Consider the following 24,683-nt stretch of genomic DNA (forward strand, 5'->3'; position numbering starts at 1 on the left):
TGCCTGGCCTGGCTGACAGACAGAGAGCAGTGAACCTACATGACCACCTCCAGGACTTTCTCCACATTGATCCCCTGCAGTGCCGACCGGCAGCCCAGAAGTTCTCATTTTAGCTAGTTTCAATGGGGCGTTTGATGGGTTCTGATGGGATTTGCTGCAGCCATTATTTTTGGTTAAATAGGATCGACTCTGATACAGATGTAGGATTTTAATTTGAAATTAATCCTGCAGCAACAGAAAATGTGAATTATAATGTGGATTATAATTCATGGACATTTTTCTAGGGGTTGATAAATATGACATTTACAAACTTCAGAAGCCTTTTAAAACCTCAAATACACTACAAAATGTAACACTACAAGTCATCCTGCAACAAACAGGGTGATCAAATGAAGATCCTACATCTGTAACCCCCCCTCTACAGCGCCGGCTCGATCTCAGTGTGCTAAGAGGCTTTTCCTCGAGGTGAGACATTTCTATTTCTTGGCAGTTGTTCTCTACTTCTATCCAAAGTTACTTACTGTTCACTTACTCACAGTTCATCTTGCTTCTAATCCACTGAAGGAGAAGCAATCTACCTCATGGAATGCAATGCTGGGTTTGAACCTCTACACCAGCGACCTTTTGGTCGATAATCGACTTGGTCATGCTAGAACATTTCTTGGAACCCCGGCCTGGCAGAAATGTCCTGGTGGTGCTTACCCTCTAGGATGACCTCCTTGCCCGTCTTCTTTAGAGCCTGCACGGCATCATCGTGTGTGGCCTCCCGGAGGTCAGAGCCGTTGACCGAAAGGATGGCGTCACCCACGTACAGGGCCTCCGTCTGGTCAGCAGCCAACCCTTTGAAGATCTTCGAGATGAGAATAGGCATTTTATTCTCTTTCCCACCTGCAAAGTAAAGCATATGGCATCGGTTCAGTTCATCTAAAAGGAACCTGGTACGCTTCTCATACAAAGTATAAACCAGATGGTTACCAGTCTAAGTGTGTGCCCCTCTCTTAATGGAGAAGGGATGTGAATATGAAATATGGTGGGTTACAGGAATAGGCATAGGCTTTTTCCTAGGGCTTAAAGGTGACATGAAAAGGTTTTTTCCTGTTTTTCCAAACCTTTCATTATACAACAACTAAATACATCATCAAATGATCTGCAATAATATGTTGGTAAGGTTAGATTTTGGATCCTTGATATAACACTAAAGGAGGGAACCAGTCAACATGCTTCTTTGGAATGCTTAGAAATGATGTCATTTGAGGGCATTGTGAAAATTCCATAATTTGATTTTAGTGCACAATTTCACATCTCTGAGCTCACATGCTCGATATTGTACAGTGGAGAACACAATCAGAACTCTATTTCCCGTTTTACATTTGATCCAGCTGTTCCAGTCAGGAAAAAAAAAACCCGGTGCCGGGATTTCAAAGTAGTTTTCATGTTTCACTTGTGCTCCACTGTGACAGTAGGTGGTCTGTCAAATTTATGCTGCAGAATGGGAAGATGAGATGCTGTTCTCCTTCTAGCTACCTATAATAAATCGCTTGAAACGACACTACTGTTTACAGGGATCTTTATTTATGGACAGTTCAAAGTGATATTCATATTTGTGATTGAGAAAATGCTTTTCATATGTACCGAACCATCCAATGATGGGATTTATAAATAAATTATCTGGGCTCCCAAAAAGGACAATTACCTGGGCTCCCAAAAAGGATTATATATATATATAAACAAGCTAGTCATTAAAAAAAGGATGGTCCACAGATCTAAGTGATGGAACAGAATATGGAAAAATAGGACCTTGGCATCCTGTAATTCCAACCATCAACATATGCATTTTAAGTTTGTTCACAGACTGTATTTAACAGCAAGAAAACATTTTACGATTAAATTGGCCCCTACTCCCAACTGTTGACTGTGTCTGCTAAATAAGGTAGGCACATTCCTTCATATGATGTGGGATGCCCTGCAGTTAAATGTTTCTAGCACAAAGTGTTCAAAATGAATTTCAATGTGCATGAATGTAAATATTCAAATGCTTTGATTCTACTATGTTATTTAATGATGATTACTACTGGCAGCACAGCTGCAGAAAAGATGTTGGACACCTGACTCTCTCCCAATACTCCAGTGGATACACTTCCTGTTCAAAATTATACCATTAGAATTATCCACAGTGAGAATGAAGGGGGGGGTCGTCTAGGAACAATTAAAGCCTGGACAAATACACTTAACTGTGTAAAGAATCATCTCAACTACAACCCAACACATACAAATAAACTATTTATAAAGCCCAACACATACAGTGAGGAGAACAAGTATTTGATAACCTGCTAAATCGGCAGTGTTTCCTTCTTCAGAGAGCTGTGTAAGGATATCAGTGATAAAATTGTAGACCTGCACAAGGCTGGAATGGGCTACAGGACCATAGGCAAGCAGCTTGGTGAGTAGGCAACAACTGTTGGCGCAATTATTCGAAAATGGAAGAAGTTCAAGATGACGGTCAATCACCCTCGGTCTGGGGCTCCATGCAAGATCTCACCTCGTGGGGCATCAATGATCATGAGGAAGGTGAGGGATCAACCAAAAACTACACAGTCTCAAAGAAAACCATTAGTAACACACTACACCGTCATGGATTAAAATCCTGCAGTGCACGCAAGGTCCCCCTGCTCAAGCCAGCGCATGTCCAGGCCCGTCTTAAGTTTGCCAATGACCATCTGGATGATCCAGAGGAGGAATGGGAGAAGGTCATGTGGTCTGATGAGACAAAAATAGAGCTTTTTGGTCTAAACTCCACTCGCCTTGTTTGGGGGAAGAAGAAGGATGAGTACAACCCCAAGAACACCATCCCAACCGTGAAGCATGGAGGGGGAAACATCATTATTTGGGGATGCTTTTCTGCAAAGGGGACAGGACGACTGCACCGTATTGAGGGGAGGATGGATGGGGCCATGTATCGCGAGATCTTGGCCAACAACCTCCTTCCCTCAGTAAGAGCATTGAAGATGGTTCGTGGCGGGGTCTTCCAGCATGACAATGACCCGAAACACACAGCCAGGGCAACTAAGGAGTGGCTCCGTAAGAAGCGTCTCAAGGTCCTGGAGTGGCCTAGCCAGTCTCCAGACTTGAACCTAATAGAAAATCTTTGGAGGGAGCTGAAAGTCCGTATTGCCCAGCGACAGCCCCGAAACCTGAAGGATCTGGAAAAGGTCTGTAAAAGGCCCAAATCCCTGCTGCAGTGTGTGCAAACCTGGTCAAGAACTACAGGAAACGTATGAACTCTGTAATTGCAAACAAAGGTTTCTATACCAAAAATTAAGTTCTACTTTTCTGATGTATCAAATACTTATGTCATGCAATAAAATGCAAATTAATTACTTAAAAATCATACAATGTGATTTTCTGGATTTTTGTTTTAGATTCCGTCTCTCACAGTTGACGTGTACCTATGATAAAAATTACAGACCTCTACATGCTTTGTAAGTAGGAAAATCTGCAAAATCGGCAGTGGATCAAATACTTGTTCTCCCCACTGTGCATACTAACAATATATACTGTGCCCTCCTGAAATATTGGCACCATAGGTAAATACAGTATGAACAAAAAAGGCTGTGAAAAAATGTAATCTTTCAAATTGTTAAAATAAATGATTGGCAACCTAGAAATTCTTATGAACAAAATCTAATTGATGTATATTCTGATTAATGATTAATATTTTACTATTTAAAGTTCATCTGAGTATTAGGAAATCTTAAGTGGTAATCCATGACTTCCTGTTTCACTGGGGTATAAATATGAGGTGACACACTAAACTCCCTTAGTCATCCATCAACATGGGAACACACAAGTGAAAGGAGACTAAATGTTGTTGACCTTCACAAATCAGGCAATGGCTATATAGAGATAGCAACACGCCTGAAAATTGCCATCTCCACTATGAGGGCAATAATGAAGACATTTAAAACAACTAGAGCTGTGATGAAGAGTATTTTGCCTCCACGCACAATGAGAAGGAGGGTTCAAGTGGCAAAACAATCTCCAAAGATCACAGTTGGAGAATTGGAGAAGTTGATTACATCTTGGGGTCACCAAGTCTCCAAAACTACTGACCCTATAATCTAGCTTTTGCAATGGCCATCCCAGTCCCCTGACCTAAACCCCATTGAAAATGTGCGGGGTAAGCTTAAGAGGAGTCCACAAGTGAGTATATGTTTTATTTATTTCACCTTTATTTAACCAGGTAGGCCAGTTGAGAACAAGTTCTCATTTACAACTGCGACCTGGCCAAGATAAAGCAAAGCAGAGTGTCACAAACAAAACAGAGTTACACATGGAATAAACAAACATACAGTCCATAATACAGTGTGGGAATGAGGTAGGATAAGGGAGGTAAGGCAATAAATAGGCCATAGTGGCAGAATAATTCAAATATAGCAATTAAATAAGAGTGATAGATGTGCAGAAGATGATTGTGCAAGTAAAGATACTGAGGTGCAAAGGAGCAACATAAATAACAGTATGGGGATGAGGTAGTTGGATGGGCTATTTACAAATGGGCTATGCACAGGTGCAGTGATCTGTGAGCTGCTCTGACGCCTGGTGCTTAAAGTTAGTGAGCGAGGGAGATATGAGTCTCCAGCTTCAGTGATTTTTGCAGTTTGTTCCAGTCATTGGCAGCAGAGAACTGGAAGGAAAGGCGGCCAAAAGAGGAATTGGCTTTGGGGGTGACCTGTGAAATATACCTGCTGTAGTGCGTGCTACAGGTGGGTGCTGGTATGGTGACCAGTGAGGTGAGATAAGGCAGGGCTTTATCAAGCAAAGACTTATAGATGACCTGGAGCCAGTGGGTTTGGCGATGAATATGAAGTGAGGGCCAGCCAACAAGAGCATTCAAGTCGCAGTGGTGGGTAGTATATGGGGCTTTGGTGAAAAAACAGGTGGCACTGTAATAGATAGACTACATTCAGTTTGCTGAGAAGAGTGTTGGAGGCTATTTTGTAAATCGCCGAAGTCAAGGATCGGGAGGATAGTCAGTTTTACGAGGGTGTTTGGCAGCATGAGTGAAGGATGCTTTGTTGCGAAATAGGAAGCCGATTCTAGATTTAATTTTGGATTGGAGATGCTTAATGTGACTCTGGAAGGAGAGTTTACAGTCTAACCAGACACCTAGGTATTTGTAGTTGTCCACATATTCTAAGCCAGAACTATCCAGAGTAGTGATACTGGACGGCCGGGCAGGTGTGGGCAGCGATCGGTTGAAGAGCATGCATTTAGTTTTACTTGCATTTAAGAGCAGTTGGAGGCCACGGAAGGAGAGTTGTATGGCATTGAAGCTCGTCTGGAGGTTAGTTAACACAGTGTCCAAAGGAGGGCCAGAGGTATACAGAATGGTGTCATCTGCGTAGAGGTGGACCAGAGAATCAGCAGCAGCAAGAGCAACATCATTGATGTATACAGAGAAGAGAGTCGGCCCGAGAATTGAACCCTGTGACACCCCCATAGAGACTGCCAGAGGTCCGGACAACAGGCCCTCCGATTTGACACACTGAACTCTATCAGAGAAGTAGTTGGTGAACCAGGCGAGGCAGTCATTTGAGAAAGCTAGGCTGTTGAGTCTGCCGATAAGAATGTGGTGATTGACAAAATCGAAATCCTTGGCTAGGTCGATGAATACAGCTGCACAGTATTGTCTCTTATCGATGGCAGTTATGATACCGTTTACAACCTTGAGCGTGGCTGAGGTGCACCCATGACCAGCTCAGAAACCAGATTGCATAGCGGAGAAGGTACGGTGGGATTCGAAATGGTCGGTGATCTGTTTGTTAACTTGGCTTTCAAAGACCTTATAAAGGCAGGGTAGGATAGATATACAGTTGAAGTCATAGGTTTACATACACTTAGGTCAAATCAAATTCAATTAAGTTGACTGTGCCTTTAAACAGCTTGGAAAATTAAAGAAAATGATGTCATAGCTTTAGAAGCTTCTGATAGGCAAATTGACATCATTTGAGTCAATTTGAGGTGTACCTGTGGATGTATTTCAAGGCCTACCTTCAAACTCAGTGCCTCTTTGCTTGACATCATGGGAAAATCAAAAGAAATCAGCCAAGACCTCAGAAAAAAATGGTAGACCTCCACAAGACTGGTTCATCCTTGGGAGAAATATCCAAATGCCTGAAGGTACCACGCTCATCTGTACAAACAATAGTACGCAAGTATAAACACCATGGGTCCACGCAGCCGTCATACCGCTCAGGAAGGAGACGCGTTCTGTCTCCTAGAGATGAACGTACTTTGGTGCGAAAACTGCAAATCAATCCCAGAACTTCTGCAAGGGTCCTTGTGAAGTTGCTGGAGGAAGCAGGTACAAAAGTATCTATAGCCACAGTATAACGAGTCCTATAATCGACATAACCTGAAAGGCCGCTCAGCAAGGAAGAAGCAACTGCTCCAAACCCGACATAAAAATGCCAGACTACGGTTTGCAACTGCACATGGGGACAAAGATCGTACTTTTTGGAGAAATGTCCTCTGGTCTGATGAAACAAAAATAGAACTGTTTGGCCATAATGACCATCGTCATGTTTGGAGGAAAAAGGGGGAGGCTTGCAAGCCGAAGAACACCATCCCAACCGTGAAGCACGGGTGTGGCAGCATCATGTTGTGGGGATGCTTTGCAGCAGGAGAGACTGGTGCACTTCACAAAATAGATGACATCATGAGGAGTAATATTATGTGGATATATTGACGCAACATCTCAAGACATCAGTCAGGAAGTTAAAGCTTGGTCGCAAATGGGTCCTCCAAATGGACAATGACCCCAAGCATACTTCCAACGTTGTGGCAAAATGGCTTAAGGACAACAAAGTCAAGGCATTGGAGTGGCCATCACAAAGCCCTGACCTCAATCCTATAGAAAATGTGTGGGCAGAACTTAAAAAGAGTGTGCGAGCAAGGAGGCCTACAAACCAGACTCAGTTACACCAGCTCTGTCAGGAGGAATGGGCCAAAATTCACCCAACTTATCGTGGGAAGCTTGTGGAAGGCTACTCGAAACGTTTGACCCAAGTTAAACAATTTAAAGGCAATGCTACCAAATACTGATTTAGTGTATGTAAACCTCTGACCCACTGGGAATGTGATGAAAGAAATAAAGGTTTAAATAAATAATTCTCTCTCCTATTATTCTGACATTTCACATTCTTAAAATTAAGTGGTGATCCTAACTGACCTAAGACAGGGAATTTTTACTAGGATTAAATGTCAGGAATTGTGAAAAACTGAGTTTAAATGTATTTGGCTAAGGTGTATGTAAACTTCCGACTTCAACTGTTGGTCTTTAGCAGTTTGGGTCTAGAGTGTCTCCCCTTTGAAGAGGGGGATGACCGTGGCAGCTTTCCAATCTTTGGGAATCTCAGATGATATGAAATAGAGGTTGAACAGGCTAGTAATAGGGGTTGCAACAATTTCAGCAGTACCAAGGACTCTGAAGGATCTAGAGGTTCTCTATGGAGGATGGTCTCAAATCTCTTTATATGTGTTCTCCCACCTCATCAAACATTATAGGAGACGACTCAGAGCTGTTATCTTGGCAGAGGGAGGGTGTATTCTCCCACCTCATCAAACATTATAGGAGACGACTCAGAGCTGTTATCTTGGCAGAGGGAGGGTGTATTCTCCCACCTCATCAAACATTATAGGAGACGACTCAGAGCTGTTATCTTGGCAGAAGGAGGGTGTATTCTCCCACCTCATCAAACATTATAGGAGACGACTCAGAGCTGTTATCTTGGCAGAAGGAGGGTGTATTCTCCCACCTCATCAAACATTATAGGAGACGACTCAGAGCTGTTATCTTGGCAGAAGGAGGGTGTATTCTCCCACCTCATCAAACATTATAGGAGACGACTCAGAGCTGTTATCTTGGCAGAGGGAGGGGGGCACAAAGTACAAAACGCAGGAGTGCCAATAATTGTGACATGCATGTTTTTGAACTAAATAATTATTTATTAATGACAATTGTATTTTATTTGAACAATTGTAACTTAAAATTTTAAAGTCATGTGATATTTGGAGTGTCAGATCAAGCTGACAAACAACAATGACATTTTTCACAGCCTTTTTTGTTAATATTTACCAAGGGTGCCAATAATTCAGGTGGGCACTTCAGAAACTATTCACACCCCTTGACTAATTCCACATTTTGTTGTGTTACAGCCTGAATTTAAAATTGATTAAATATATATTTTTTGGTCACTGGCCTGTACCCAATACCCCATAATGTCAAAGGGGAATTATGTTTTTCTAAATATTTACAAATTCATTAAAAATGAAAAGCTGAAATGTCTTGAGTCAAGTATTCAACCCCTTTCTTATGGCAAGGCTAAATAAGTTCAGGAGAAAAACATGTGCTTAACAAGTCACATAAGTTGCATTGACTCACTGTGTGCAATAATAGTGTTTAACATGATTTTTGAATGACTACCTGATCTCAATTATCTGTGAGGTCCCTCAGTCAAGCAGTGAATTTCAAACACAGATTCAACCACAAAGACCAGGGAGGTTTTCCAATGCCTCGCAAAGAAGGGCACCTATTGGTAGATGGGTAAAAATAAAATTAACAGACATTGAATATCCCTTTGAGCATGGTGAAGTTATTAATTACACTTTGGATGGTGTGCCAATACACCCAGTCACTAAAAAAAATACAGGCGTTCTTCCTAACTCAGTTGCCAGAGAGAAACAAACATATTGAGTTGACATTTATTCAATTTTGAGTTTGCATCCCACTATTACACTTTGTATACATCGCATAAGACTGAAATATAACAAAACTGTTTGACATAGAAATACCACAATTTCATCAGGTTTTCTAAATAATCTTTATTAATTATTACATTCGGAAAAATATAAATAACATTCCACCCACAAGGCCAAAGAGGGCGCTTTTGCTCATTGACTGCTTGAAAATCTATGGCAAGATCTGAAAATGATTGTCTAGCGATGATCAACAACCAATTTAACAGAGATTGAAGAGTTTGGAAAATAATAAAATGGGCAAATGTTGCACAATCCAGGTGTGGAAAGCTCTTAGGGACATATCCAGAAAAACTCCCAGCTGTGATCTCCGCTGAAGGTGCTTCTACGAAGCATTGACTCAGGAGTGGGAATACTTATGTAAATTAAATATAATACATTTGCAAACATTTCTAAAACATGTTTTTACTTTGTCATTATGGGGTATTGTGTGTAGATGGGTGGGCAAAAAATATATTTCATCCATTTTGAATTCAGTCTGTAACCCAACAAAATGTGGATTTAGTCAAGGGGTTTGAATACTTTCTGAAGGCAAAGTTGTGCTCAAGCAGTTCTTTCGAAAAGCTGAGCAAGGGATAAGTTTTTACTGCAGTTTTAGAACATACGAGGACACCAGTCATCCACTTTGCCCCGCTGCAGTCTCTACTCTCTAACAGGATAATGGAGCTCAGTTCATAGACTGATGAATCTGCTACTTGCAAGGGGCCCTTTCCTGGTAAATATTGTCAATAATGTGAAGCCCAGTTAGGTCTCGGCCTTAAAGCGGCTGAGAAATGTACAGAAAGAGGATTAAATCAAATTAATTCAGAATATATCTTTCACAGGTTGGCTCATACGGGCGCTTCCACAGATTTACATTGTGCATTGTCTTTCTGAGACTAGAGCCAGGTGCCTTCAGTAAAAAATGCTGGGGTTGATACACCTCGCCCATGCATCTCAATCCCAGCGGTATCGGCACAGACGGCGACTCCCTCCGCTGTCAACATGATCTATGCCTTTTATGTCTGTCTAGGTCTAGCGGTGCACGCTAGAGTGACATTTGATGTTTGTTTGTTCTGTGATTGAGGTGCAGAAATAATGCCCACCAAGTTGAGATTCTGCCCTCTGATGAATTGTGTGAGAGGCATTTGAGGCGAGAGACAGCGGGAAAAAATATCCTCAGTGATTCAACTGATAAAAACAGAAATTGCAGAAAAATGTATCCAGACTGTAACATCACCAGGTGATCAAATAGAAATCACCAAGGAACAAACCCCAAATAGACTTTTAGATTAGATCATGAACCAATCATAAGCTTCTGGGGCAATATTTCATTGACTACATTCTTGGCAATCAAGTTGAATGTGAAATTCTAAACAAAGAAATCACACTGAATATTGCGCAATACTTAAATAGCAAGCATTCATACCCCAAGGAGTTTATTGAATGTGATTTTCACCAAAGAAATATAAATCAGATGTTATTGTTCTGATTTGAACATTATAATTTCCACGCTATTTATTTGACCATGCGTCATATTAGTTATAAGGGAGAAGAATCACACTTAAAAGGACATATTACATGTTTTTTGAATTACAACTCACATTTGACACATTGACTCTTGTTTCAAACACCTGGAGCAGGACCTGATATGTTTGATGTTTGGAATTCAGCCTTTGTTAGGAATTCAGCTCCTGAGGCCTACATTAACTCAGATCTTTGTAATGCTGAGGCCTACATTAACTCAGATCTTTGTAATGCTGAGGCCTACATTAACTCAGATCTTTGTAATGCTGAGGCCTACATTAACTCAGATCTTTGTAATGCTGAGGCCTACATTAACTCAGATCTTTTGTAATGCTGAGGCCTACATTAACTCAGATCTTTTGTAATGCTGAGGCCTACATTAACATAAATCGTTTGTCATGCTGAGGCGTACATTAATAACTCAGATCTTTGTAATGCTGAGGCCTACATTAACATAGATCTTTTGTAATGCTGAGGCCTACATTAACATAGATCTTTCGTAAAGCTTGCATGTGAGAGTCTAGAGGACAATAAATGTCTCTGAATATTTTATGCACAGACTTGAGCCACCTCTTAACCGTATAAGTCTCAAAGGTCCAAGGGCCCACACCGTGAATCTTAAAATAATATCTTAAGCTTTTTCATTGAGCATTTGTACCAGAGAAACTATAGCCAATTATCACGTAAGCTTCTTTCACTGTATTACACAAAACACTCTGGACCTCTTACCCTGCCCCCAGGACAGTGCAAAGACAAGCCATTGGATGCCAATAATCACCCCAGGACCTGGTCAGTACACTTTCACCCATATAATGCTTAACTGGCTGGGACGGCTGCCAAAACCCCTGGACGGACACGCTAACATACTACAGTATCATCTGCATAGTACAGTATAAACCACCAGACGAGTGCTCTTCAGAATTTCCCTTAAGTCAGCTGTAGAGTCTTGTCCCTGTATCTGGGCAAACTACAACCTTTCAGGAGGACATCACTCCTTTGTTCCCACAGTGTGAATAGACGGTTTGACTAACAATTCAATGAGGAACGCAAAACATTTTATTGATTCTGACTAAATTATCTAAGGAGATTTATAATTGGCATGTTTCACTTTGTCTGCCCTGAGGGATACAACCAATGCTTATTTAAAAATATATATACACTGCTCAAAAAAATAAAGGGAACACTAAAATAACACATCCTAGATCTGAATGAATGATATATTCTTATTAAATACTTTTTTCTTTACATAGTTGTTGTCAGCACATTCAAAATCACACAAAAATGATCAATGGAAATCAAATTTATCAACCCATGGAGGTCTGGGTTTGGAGTCACACTCAAAATTAAAGTGGCAAACCACACTACAGGCTGATCCAACTTTGATGTAATGTCCTTAAAACAAGTCAAAATGAGGCTCAGTAGTGTGTGTGGCCTCCACGTGCCTGTGTGACTTCCCTACAACGCCTGGGCATGCTCCTGATGAGGTGGCAGATGGTCTCCTGAGGGATCTCCTCCCAGACCTGGACTAAAGCATCCGCCAACTCCTGGACAGTCTGTGGTGCAACGTGGCGTTGGTGGATGGAGCGAGACATGATGTCCCAGATGTGCTCAATTGGATTCAGGTCTGGGGAACGGGCGGGCCAGTCCATAGCATCAATGTCTTCCTCTTGCAGGAACTGCTGACACACTCCAGCCACATGAGGTCTAGCATTGTCTTGCATTAGGAGAAACCCAGGGCAAACCGCATCAGCATATGGTCTCACAAGGGGTCTGAGGATCTCATCTCGGTACCTAATGGCAGTCAGGCTACCTCTGGCGAGCACATGGAGGGCTGTGCGGCCCCCCAAAGAAATGCCACCCTACACCATGTCTGACCCACCGCCAAACCGGTTATGCTGGAGGATGTTGCAGGCAGCAGAACGTTCTCCACGGCATCTCCAGACTCTGTCACGTCTGTCACATGTGCTCAGTGTGAACCTGCTTTCATCTGTGAAGAGCACAGGGCGCCAGTGGCGAATTTGCCAATCTTGGTGTTCTCTGGCAAATGCCAAACGTCCTGCACAGTGTTGGGCTGTAAGCACAACACCCACATGTGGACGTCAGGCCCTCATACTACCCTCATGGAGTCTGTTTCTGACCGTTTGAGCAGACACAGTGCTCTGGCAGTGCTCCTCCTGCTCCTCCTTGCACAAAGGCGGAGGTAGCGGTCCTGCTGCTGGGTTGTTGCCCTCCTACGGCCTCCTGCACGTCTCCTGATGTACTGGCCTGTCTCCTGGTAGCGCCTCCATGCTTTGGACACTACGCTGACAGAAACAGCAAACCTTCTTGCCACAGCTTGCATTGATGTGCCATCCTGGATGAGCTGCACTACCTGAGCCACTTGTGTGGGTTGTAGACTCCGTCTCATGCTACCACTAGAGTGAAAGCACCACCAGCATTCAAAAGTGACCAAAACATCAGCCAGGAAGCATAGGAACTGAGAAGTGGTCTGCGGTCACCACCTGCAGAACCACTCCTTTATTGGGGGTGTCTTGCTAATTGCCTATAATTTCCACCTGTTGTCTATTCCATTTGCACAACAGCATGTGAAATGTATTGTCAATCAGTGTTGCTTCCTAAGTGGACAGTTTGATTTCACAGAAGTGTGATTGACTTGGAGTTACATTGTGTTGTTTAAGTGTTCCCTTAATTTTTTGAGCAGTGTATTTAACCAGGAAAGTCAGTTATGAACAAATTCTTAGTTACAATGACGGCCTAGGAACAGTGGGTTAACGGCCTTGTTCGGGGACAGAACGACAGATATTTACCTTGTCAGTTTGGGGATTCGATCTAGCAACCTTTCGGGTACTGGCCCAATACTCGAACTAACCACTAGGCTACCTGCCGCCCCTTATTAAAGCTTATTGACCGTTTAACATGTGAATTGTTGCATGAGCTGAACATCTGAGTTGTGCACAAATTTCTACACACTGGTCTACTTCTACCCACAGCATAGGTGTCAAGTCAAACTTTAGGGCTCAAGCCTAGCCGGCCTGAAATGTAGCTTTGCGAGAGCCGCCGAGAGCACTCTTTGTATCACGCCTGCTTCCACTCTCCCTCTCTGGTGCCCTCTGCCTATCTTTACGCACACCACCAAGACTCTTCCTAGAGCTGGCCACCCAGCCAAACTGAGCAATTGGGGGAGAAGGGTCTTGGTCAGGGAGGTGACCAAGAACCCAATGGTCACTGTGACAGAGCTCCAAAGTTCCCCTGTGGAGATGGGAGAACCTTCAGAAGTATCACCATCTCTGCAGCATTCCACCAATCAGGCCTTTATGGTAGAGTGGCCAGACGGGAAGCCACTCCTCAGCAAAAGGCATATGACAGCTCGCTTGATGTTTGCCAAGAGATTCTCTGGTCTGATGAAACCAAGATTGAACTACTTGGCCTGAAAGCCAAACGTCGCGTCTGGAGGAAACCTGGCACCATCCCTAAGGTGAAGCATGGTTGTGGCAGCATCGTGCTGTGGGAATGTTTTTCAGCGGCAGGGACTGGGAGACTAGTCAGAATCCAGGGAAAGATTAACGGAGCAAAGTACAGAGAGATCCTTGATGAAAACCTGCTCCAGAGCTCAGGACCTCAGACTGGGGGTGAAGGTTCACCTTTCAACAGGACAATGACCCTAAGCACACAGCCAAGACAACGTAGAAGAGGTTTCGGGACAAGTCTCAATGTCCTTGAGTGGCCCAGCCAGAGCCCGACTTAACATCTTTGGAGAGACCTGAAAATAGCTGTGCAGTGACGCTCCCCATCCAACCTGACAGAGCTTGAGAGGATCTGCAGAGAAGAATGGGAGAAACTCACCAAATACAGGTGTGCCAATCTTGTAGTGCCATACCCAAAAAGATTTGAGTCTGTAATCGCTGCCAAAGGTACTTCAACAAAGTACTGAGTAAAGGGTCTCAAAACCCATGGAAATGTGACATTTCAGTTGTTTTTTTAACACATTTGCAGACATTTCTAAAGACCAGGTTTTGCTTTGTCATTATTGGGTATTGTATGTAGATTGATGAGGGGGAAAATGATTTAATACAGTTTAGAATAAGGCAGTAACATAACAAATGTGGAAAGGTCAAGGGGTCTGAATACTTTGCGAATGCACTGTACAGAGAGTACTAGTACCAGATAAATGTGCAGAGGTACGAAGTATTTGAGGTATATACAGTTGAAGTCGGAAGTTTACATAACTCGTTTTTCAACCACTCCACACAGAGTCCTGGCCAAGATAGGCAGCACCAAGTCATTACAAAAATTACAGACAAACAACATGAAAAACTGCAAGTATTCTAGTCAACACCATAGAATTCACAAGAGTATAACAAAATCAAAAACAGCAAATTAAAAACATTGACAGGTCAGGGAATCAGTCTCAAGATCATTCATCAGTGATTTAAAAACACCAATCGGGACAAGTTCTTCCAGTTTAAAAGTATTTTGTAAGGCGTTCCAAGACGATGGCGCAGAGTACATAAAAGCCCTTTTACCAAATTCAGTTCGGACATTTGGAACAGTTAGCAGGATAAAGTCCAGCGAACGAAGAAAAGTACCCACCACATCTCTGAACAATAAAAAAGGTAGTAAACCCAAAATGGCTTTCTAAAGAAAAGTATACCAGTGCCTGAGCCTACGAGTGACTAGAGAAGGCCAGCCAACCCTGGTATACAAAGTTCAGTGGTGCGTAATGGTTTTGCAGTTTAAAATAAATCTAAAAGTGCCATGGTAAAGGGTGCCAATTGATCTCAAACACTGAGCGGAAGCATTCATATATAAAATATCCCCATAGTCTAGTAAAGGCATAAATGTAGCTGATACTGGCCTCCTCCTGGCTTCAAAAGAATAACAGGCCTTATTGCTAAAATGAAATCCCAATTTCATCTTCAATTTTTTTTGTAAGTTGTTGAATATGCAATTTAAAAGACAGGCCGTCATCAATTAAAATGACAAGATATTTATGAGGTTACAACCTTAATCTCCTTGCCCTGACAGGTAATTAAAGGTGAAAGGTTCAGGGGTATATTTCTTGCTTTAGAAAACACCATTATTTTAGTTGTCAGTATTGAGGATAAGCTTCAATTGACACAAGGTATGTTGAACAGTATAAAAAGCAGTTTGCAAGTTCTGGAAAGCTTTTGTAAGAGACGAGGCACAACAGTAAATAACAATATCATCAGCATAAAAATGAAGTTGCGCATTTTGGAAATGTTTGTCTAAATAATTTATATACATTGTAAATAAGAGAGGACCAAGTACAGAGCAGAGCCTTGGGGCACACCATTAAAGACAGCCAATTTAACAGACATAAGCCCATCAAATTGAGTGCACTGAGTTCTATCAGACAGATAGTTAGCAAACCATGCAACTGCATGCTCTGAAAGACCTACACTCTCTGCCTTAGTATAGCATGATCAACTGTATCAAAAGCCTTAGCGAGATCAATAAAAAGTGAGGCACAGTGCTGTTTTTTGTCAAGGGCTTCAGTGATATCATTTAAAACCTTCATGTCTGCTGTAATTGTGCTATGCTTCTTCCTGAAGCCCGATTGGTACATTGATAAAAAATAGAGTTAGTAAATAAAAACTCTTTTAGCTGTTCCCTCACAAGGGTTTCCAGTATTTTCACCAGGGATGACAGCTTTGAGATTGGCCTATAATTATTTAAAACAGTTTGATCTCCCCCTTTTAAAAATTGGTAGGACAAATGCTGATTTCCCGATGTTCAGAAATTCCTTACATTCCAGGGGTAGATTGAACAGATATGTAAGTGGTACTATATTGACATAACCTGAAAGGCCACTCAGCAAGGAAGAAGCCACTGCTCCAAAACTGCCATAAAAAAGCCAGACTACGGTTTGCAACTGCACATGCGGACAAAGATTGTACTTTTTGGAGAAATGTCCTCTCACCCAAATTATTGTGGGAAGCTTGTGGAAGGCTACCCGAAACATTTGACCCAAGTTAAACAATTTAAAGGCAATGCTACCAAATACTAATTGAGTGTATGTAAACTTCTGAAACACTGGGAATGTGATTATTCTGACATTTCACATTATTAAAATGAAGTGGTGATCCTAACCGACCTAAGACAGGGAATTTCTACTAGGATTAAATGTCAGGAATTGTGAAAAATGTCATTTAAATGTATTTGGCTAAGGTGTATGTAAACTTCAACTGTATGTACCGTGCCTTCAGAACGTATTCACACCCCTTGACTTTTTCCACATTTTGTTGTGTTACTAAGTGGGATTAAAATTGATTTAATTGTCGTTTTTTTTGGTGAATTATCTACACAAAATACTCTGTCAAAGTGGAAGAAAAATTCTAACATTTTTTTTTTATTAATAAAAAATAAACCACTAATATACAGTATCTTGATTAGAGAAGTATTCAACCCCCAGAATCAATACATGTTAAAATCACCTTCGGCAGTGATTACAGCTGTGACTCTTTCTGGGTAAGTCTCTAAGAGCTTTCCACACCTGGATTGTACAATATTTTCCCATTATTATTTAAACAGATTCTTCAAGCTCTGTCAAGATGGTTGTTGATTATTGTTAGAAAGACATTTTCAAGTCTTTTGGGCAGAGTCAATTTAGTGTCTATATATAGTCTAGTGAGTGTGTGTAGGGTCAGTGCAGATCATTCCGGTACCATTAATTGACTACTTAGCAGTCTGGCTATTTAGCTGTCTTATGGCTTAGGGGTAGAAGCTGTCTCTGAGCCTGTTGGTCTAAGAGCCAATGCTCTGGTACCGTTTGTGAGACGGTAGCAGAGCGAACAGTCTATGGATTGGATGGTTGGAGTCTTTGGTCATTTTTTGTCTCTTCCTCTGACACCACCTGATAGAGGTCCTGGATGACAGTAGTAGTTTAAAGAGTAAAATATATATATATATATAAAATAAACTGTGGTGCAAATGAATGTTATAAACTTTTCATTCTATTTACAGTTATCGCATCAATTCAGGTAATTTATCGCAATATGGATTTCTGCACATATCGCCCAGCTCCCTGCCATAGCGTCTCTCCATGATAAGCATTATTCACAACAGCCATGATAAACAAAGCCATTGATGTTTGATGACGGTGCCTTATTTTATATGATAGAAGTTTATACAATTTTAAAAACATTACAATACATTTGCAGATTTCACAACACACTGTGTGCCCTCAGGCCCCTACTCTACCACATATCTATAGTGTATGTGTGTATGTGTGTGTATAGTGCATATGTTAATGTGTGTGTCATTGACTAGACTGAGAGGTATTTTACTAACCAGCTCTGCTGCTGTTTTAAACATCAAAAGGAATGCGAGGCTATAGGCCACCACACCATGTTGGGAGATCTGAGTGACAGCTGAGGCTATAGCCCACCACACCATGTTGGGAGATCTGAGTGACAGCTGAGGCTATAGGCCACCACACCATGTTGGGAGATCTGAGAGACAGCTGAGGCTATAGGCCACCACACCATGTCGGGAGATCTGAGTGACAGCTGAGGCTATAGGCCACCACACCATGTCGGGAGATCTGAGTGACAGCTGAGGCTATAGGCCACCACACCATGTTGGGAGATCTGAGTGACAGCATGTTGGGAGATCTGAGTGACAGCTGAGGCTATAGCCCACCACACCATGTTGGGAGATCTGAGTGACAGCTGAGGCTATGGGCCATCACACCATGTTGGGAGATCTGAGTGACAGCTGAGGCTATAGCCCACCACACCATGTTGGGAGATCTGAGTGACAGCATGTTGGGAGATCTGAGTGACAGCTGAGGCTATAGCCCACCACACCATGTTGGGAGATCTGAGTGACAGCATGTTGGGAGATCTGAGTGACAGCTGAGGCTATAGGTACCACACCATGTTGGGAGATCTGAGTGACAGCTGAGGCTATAGGCCACCACACCATGTTGGGAGATCTGAGTGACAGCATGTTGGGAGATCTGAGTGACAGCTGAGGCTATAGGCCACCACACCATGTTGGGAGATCTGAGTGACAGCTGAGGCTATAGGCCACCACACCATGTTGGGAGATCTGAGTGACAGCATGTTGGGAGATCTGAGTGACAGCTGAGGCTATAGCCCACCACACCATGTTGGGAGATCTGAGTGACAGCTGAGGCTATAGGCCATCACACCATGTTGGGAGATCTGAGTGACAGCTGAGGCTATAGGCCACCACACCATGTTGGGAGATCTGAGTGACAGCTGAGGCTATAGGCCACCACACCATGTTGGGAGATCTGAGTGACAGCATGTTGGGAGATCTGAGTGACAGCTGAGGCTATAGCCCACCACACCATGTTGGGAGATCTGAGTGACAGCTGAGGCTATAGGCCATCACACCATGTTGGGAGATCTGAGTGACAGCTGAGGCTATAGGCCACCACACCATGTTGGGAGATCTGAGTGACAGCTGAGGCTATAGGCCACCACACCATGTTGGGAGATCTGAGACACCATGTTGGGAGATCTGAGTGGCAGCTGAGGCTATAGGCCACCAAACCATGTTGGGAGATCTGAGTGACAGCTGAGGCTATAGGCCACCACACCATGTTGGGAGATCTGAGACACCATGTTGGGAGATCTGAGTGGCAGCTGCCTGTTCTTACAGGTGGGCAGAAGCTTGTGGAGGAAAATAGTTTATCAGCCTGGGCGCTACTAAACATATCTGAGCACAGGAATGTTATTCTCTAGATCAAGTGATTTTGAAGGGGTTGAACTCCCCTCACCCCCTTCACACACACACACACACACCCTCTCAAGCTCAAACAAGAGTAGAGTAGTATTCTTAGAAATACTGTATTTTCTGCTTGAGACCTCAAAAGTCTTGCTCTTCCTACAAGCATGTTTCATCAATGTATCCAATTGCATGTGCACGCTACAGTTTAAAAATATATATATACAGATGTTTTCTTAACTTGTATTGAATCAGGGGAGCCCAATTGAGAGCAGGATCTCATTTCCAATGGTGCCCCAATAGATGATCCAGTAGCCTACATGAAAAGGGTGTGTCTCAAATGTTTTTATTTATTTTATTTTCGATTTCGACGACGCAGTAAGCAGGTAGATCATTGCCTCCCAATCACAAGTTTGAGCCATAACTTTGATTGAGGAATACTTGAAAAAGACAATGGACTATTCGGAGACATTTTGATGTTGGGAATAATAACTTGTAAACACAGTATTTGAAAGAAAAATCATGTAATAAATAGATTTTCTAATTCAATACGACATATGGACCTTAGCCTACTTGTTTGATGTAGTAGACTGCCATATCATCTTAAATGTCAGCTTTTGGTATGGATTTCAGGCTCCAAATTCCCACAGGACTACATTAGACATTTCACTCCCATGACATCATGGAACTGTTTCACAGTGGTGCTTGCATAACATCAGCTTTTATTTCTATATGAAGAGTTTACTATATGCCATGACTGCATGGCAGATAGACTAGCTTTCACTAAAAGTTACCATTGCATCCTTACCAACTTCGAACGTTCCTGGGAGTCGATCTTTACTCTGTCATATAACGTGTTTACAGAGAGAATCAGGTCATCAAAATAAAATGTCGAAATAAGTACAGTTGCTTGCAACGTTGCACGGGTTATTGGGATACTTTCATGATGAACTGATATGGCTGGTCTTGGTGAGAACAGTTTGTGATGTGTTCTTTCAATAGGTTTCAGCTGTTATAACTTTGATAAATAGGCGTAGTCTATCTAGTGCAATACATACAGCACGAAAACCTTCACCCCAATGACTGACCTTTGAAGAGTTGAAGTCTTCGGTGAGGGATAATTTTAGTAGGCTCAGCATTTACTTTTAGGTCATTCTAATCCAAGTGTCGGGTAGTTTACATAGTTACATTTAGGAAAGGGACCAAATACACGTTTTAGAGTGTTGTTTATTAGCGCCATGTTGGACTTACCTTTAATACTAATTCCAAGTCCTCCCACATCTTGCTTTGTAACTCTCACCGTGCGCTTAACGTTGGTGATCGTTTCTGGGACGGGAAAGGAGCTGAGGTTGGCTGGGTCTCCATTAATGTCACCGGCGGGAGTTGGGTTGGGTTTCACTGGTTCTTCGGCGACCTCTCCGGGGCTCACGGTTAAAGTCTCCTCCGTAAGTGTGGCTAATACACGGATCCAACGGTCCACGGTAACTCGAAGTTCCAACAGTCCAGTTTTCTGTGCCTTCATCGCGGCAGCCATGTTCAACACATTCCTGGAATAACTCTATAGACGGGTTGGCAGTCGTGTAAAGAGATAGGGGTAAGGCAGGAGACCCAGCCCCCTCCTCCAACTCTCTCTTCTATTCCAAGATGTTTTGCAATATCATACTCGAAAGTTAATTGAGCACAATTATTTTCATTAAATGAACAAAGTTGGTGCAGTGGGGCCAACATTTTTTTTTGACGATGAAAATAGTTAATTTGTCCTGGACTTTCATATTTCTTCATAAAAACCACAATAAAGTGTTAGAAATCATTCTATTAACAGACATCCCGATTTAACATGAATCAAAGGCTGCAGTAGCCTACCAAATCAAACTACTCCTAACGATGTTTTTGATTGGTCAAATATTTTAATCTTATATTTTAATATTATTGACCATGGTTTAGGTTTGATGTGTTCTCTGATAAAAAATATTGATATTGTAGCGAATTCGGGGTAGCCACAATCGGGATTCGGACACCAGTCCAGCAATTGTGGCTCCCGAGTGGCGCAGGTGTCTAAGGCACTGCATCTCAGTGCTAGAGGCATCACTATAAACCCTGGTTCGATTCCATGCTGTATCACAGCCAGCCGGGAGGCCCATAGTCGTTAGGGTTTGGCCGGGATAGGCCGTCATTGTAAATAAAAATGTGTTCTTGACTTGACTAGTGAAATAAAAATTGTCAGCCAACACCTTAACCATTATGCCCAAACCACTTGATGAGGTTGCTAGGTTATATAATATCCCCTTCCTTCAGGAGAGTGTGTCCTCATGCTTCTCTTTACCGAGTCGCTCACCATGCCCCTCAGATGGCCTCAGGTGCCATCCCACTTCTGACACCAGTGTAGGGAATTTATTTTGTAATTTTTTTATATAACTAGGCAAGTCAGTTAAGAACAAATTCTTATTTACAATAACGGCCTACACCGGCCGAACCCTGTTGACACTGGGCCAATTGTGCACCACCCTATGGGACTCTGAATCACGGGCCGGTTGTGATACAGTCTGGATTCAAACCAGGGTGTCTGTAGTGACGCCTCAAGCACTGAAATGCAGTGACTTAGAGCGCTGTGCCACTTGGGAGCCACAATATCATGTTGTAACTTGTTCTTTACACTTGTATGAAACATACACGATTTGTATGATGTTGCATTGTATCTAATGGTGGTAGATCTAAATATCCCATTATCTTTAGCCAAAATGTATTACAATACAATCCCTCTTTAGTGATGATATTGAATTCTACCAGAGGGACACTTTATATGATTCATTTACATTATAGCCTAATAGTCCACGACAGTTTTGCACCTCAAAAGGTTAAAGGAAAGACATGATATGTATCCCTTTTGTTTTAGTATATAAAAAACACATTCAGTGAAGAAGGTGAAACATAGGCCTACTGTATGAAAGTGCTGAGAAAAAGCAACTCAGTCCACTTTGAGATTAAAATGGCCAGTGTAATAGGATCATCAATAACCTATAAACTGTTTTATAGGAGACAACCATCCCAACCATCTCACTAGGCCAGAAACAGTACTCTTTTCACTATTAGACCACTATGGGCCCTGGTCAACAGTAGTGCACTATATAGGGAATAGGGTGCCATTTGGGATACAGGCTATATTGACCTCTTCTTGGGCTCTTAGCATATGGCCCTTCCTCTAAAGAAGTTAACACCATGCTGTAGGCGAGGATGTAGTATGGGGCTCTGAAACTTAATCAATAACAACCCTATCTGCCAATTACTCCGAAGAGCCTGAGGCAGACAAAATGTGAATTCCTGAGGGGTAAGGGGAGTGTGCTCTTAGTGCAGAGAACAGAGCGTCCATACCAAATGGGACCCTATTCCCTGCACTTTTGGCCAGGGCCCTATAGGTTTCTGGTGCTCTGGTCAAAAGTAGTGCATTATACATGCAGGTTGACGTTTATTGTCATGAGTCTTGTGCTGGAGGCAGAACTGAGCGATTTTCCCTTAGGTAGGCCAGCTGCAAAGTCAAAATTGACAATATTGTTCAAATTCATGAAAACAAAAATGTGCTTTTTGGTCTTAATTTAAGGTTTGGGTTATAGGCATTAGTCTTAGCAGTGTGGTTGGGTTTATGGTTCTGATTGTATGTATGACTTAGTGGCTGTGCCAGCTAGTGACTACTCTGCAGAGCTTCCTCCAGAACAAGATTCATGACAAAAAAACGCTAACCTGCGCACCACATACGGAATAGGGTTGCAATTTGGAACACAACAAGACAGTCGCGAGAAAGGAGTTTGTCTGTCAAGCTATAGTCTAGCTGTAAATGCGCTGCATCTGTTATTAGGCAGCAGGTGAAACAGCACAGCAGTTACCCCGATTTAGAACGTGGAGCTTCAACCCGCATGTCTTTCCCTCTCTCTCTAGTTAATGTAGTTTTTTGCTTACACCCCTTACAAGGATACAGGAAGGAACTACACTAATGGAGTCCCTTCAAGTTGAGTGCAGTCTACCTTTAAGCCACGATACACATCGTGAGGAAAGTTTCCCGTAAAATAACTCCAATAGAACATCTGTCAGTGCAAAACACTTAGAAGCGTATTCTGTATATGGTTTCACCTATACATTTTTGGAAGGCTAATAATTTATACTTTGTGCTCACTGGCCCATAGCTCGTGATCTGTTGGAAATAGAAAATAAAAAGTAAGAAAGACACTGGGAAATACTTCGACGGAGTTCAATAGCTTTTTAGATCCTATTTCTTGGGTTTTTCAAGCCTTTGCCACCCTCTGGTGGTTGAACCTACCTATCGCGTGTGTCTCCACGTAAGTCTATGGAATCTTTAGATAGGAGACTTGTATTTGCTCATCCTGGGATGTCAGTAATGCGACACATAATGAATATACAGAACGAGTGTTCCCAATCTAAAATGTAAAGGTGAATGGGGAGGTTCCACCATGGTATTTTTAAATCAGTAAATGGAATTGAACAAGTGCACACTGGGAGGAAGAAGAGAAAATTCAGAAGTATCCAGGAAAAGCTAAATGTAGCCATGTGGGCTGACCTCTGACCGCAGCTACAACTACAATACTTTACATTTAAATAGATGTTGATGTTTTTTTATATGCAATACTGAAATGGGGAGACAGATTAAAGAATATGTGGATACGGGTGGCCCCACCGCTAGGTGGTTTATGTAGTCTGGAGTCGACAAAACTTGGGCCCATATTCATAAAAGATGGTTGATTATAAACGCCGATCTAGGAGCAGTTTTGCCTTTTACACACACACACACACACACACACACACACACACACACACACACACACACACACAGTCATGAAATCAAAGCACAGATATATACAGTTGAAGTCGGAAATTTACATACACTTAGGTTGGAGTCATTAAAACTTGTTTTTCAACCACTCCACACATTTCTTGTTAACAAACTATAGTTTGGGCAAGTCGGATAGGGCATCTACTTTGTGCATGACACAAGTAAGTTTTTCAACAATTGTATACAGACAGAATATTTCACTTATAATTCACTGTATCACAATTCCAGTGGGTCAGAAGTTTACATACACTAAGTTGACTGTGCCTTTAAACAGCTTGGAAAATTACAGAAAATGATGTTGGGGCTTTAGAAGCTTCTGATAGGCTAATTGACATAAGTTGAGTCAATTGGAGGGTTACCTGTAGATGTATTTCAAGGCCTACCTTCAAACTCAGTGTCTCTTTGCTTGACATCATAGAAAATCAAATGAAATCAGCCAAGACCTCAGAAAAAAAATTGTAGACCTCCACAAGTCTGGTTCATCCTTCGGAGCAATTTCCAAATGCCTGAAGGTACCACGTTCATCTGTACAAACAATAGTGTGCAAGTATAAACACCATGGGACCACGCAGCCGTCATACCGCTCAGGAAGGAGACGCGTTCTGGCTCCTAGAGATTAACGTACTTTGGTGCGAAAAGTGCAAATCAAACCCAGAACAACAACAAAGGACCTTGTGAAGATGCTGGAGGAAACAGGTACAAAAGTATCTGTATCCATAGTGAAACAAGTCTTATATCGACATAACCTGAAAGGCCACTCAGCAAGGAAGAAGCCACTGCTCCAAAACTGCCATTAAAAAGC

The 24,683-nt window shown here is 42.2% G+C and overlaps 1 protein-coding gene across 1 annotated transcript in view; it reads right to left on the reverse strand.

Moving 5' to 3' along the window:
* The window catches only part of LOC112255023 (alpha-1-syntrophin), a 67,156-nt gene extending 46,499 nt beyond the window's left edge, over positions 1–20,657 (reverse strand). Inside the window, exons 1-2 of the mRNA XM_024428054.2 lie at positions 20,293–20,657; positions 703–888 (exon numbers count right to left, since the gene is read on the reverse strand). Coding sequence (XP_024283822.1) covers positions 703–888; positions 20,293–20,575 — 469 coding nt within the window. The 5' untranslated portion in view covers positions 20,576–20,657. The remainder of the gene's footprint in view (positions 1–702; positions 889–20,292) is intronic.
* Positions 20,658–24,683: the final 4,026 nt, after the last annotated feature.

Source organism: Oncorhynchus tshawytscha, linkage group LG07, assembly GCF_018296145.1.
Source record: "Oncorhynchus tshawytscha isolate Ot180627B linkage group LG07, Otsh_v2.0, whole genome shotgun sequence".
In the NCBI taxonomy this organism is placed as follows: Eukaryota; Metazoa; Chordata; class Actinopteri; order Salmoniformes; family Salmonidae; genus Oncorhynchus; species Oncorhynchus tshawytscha.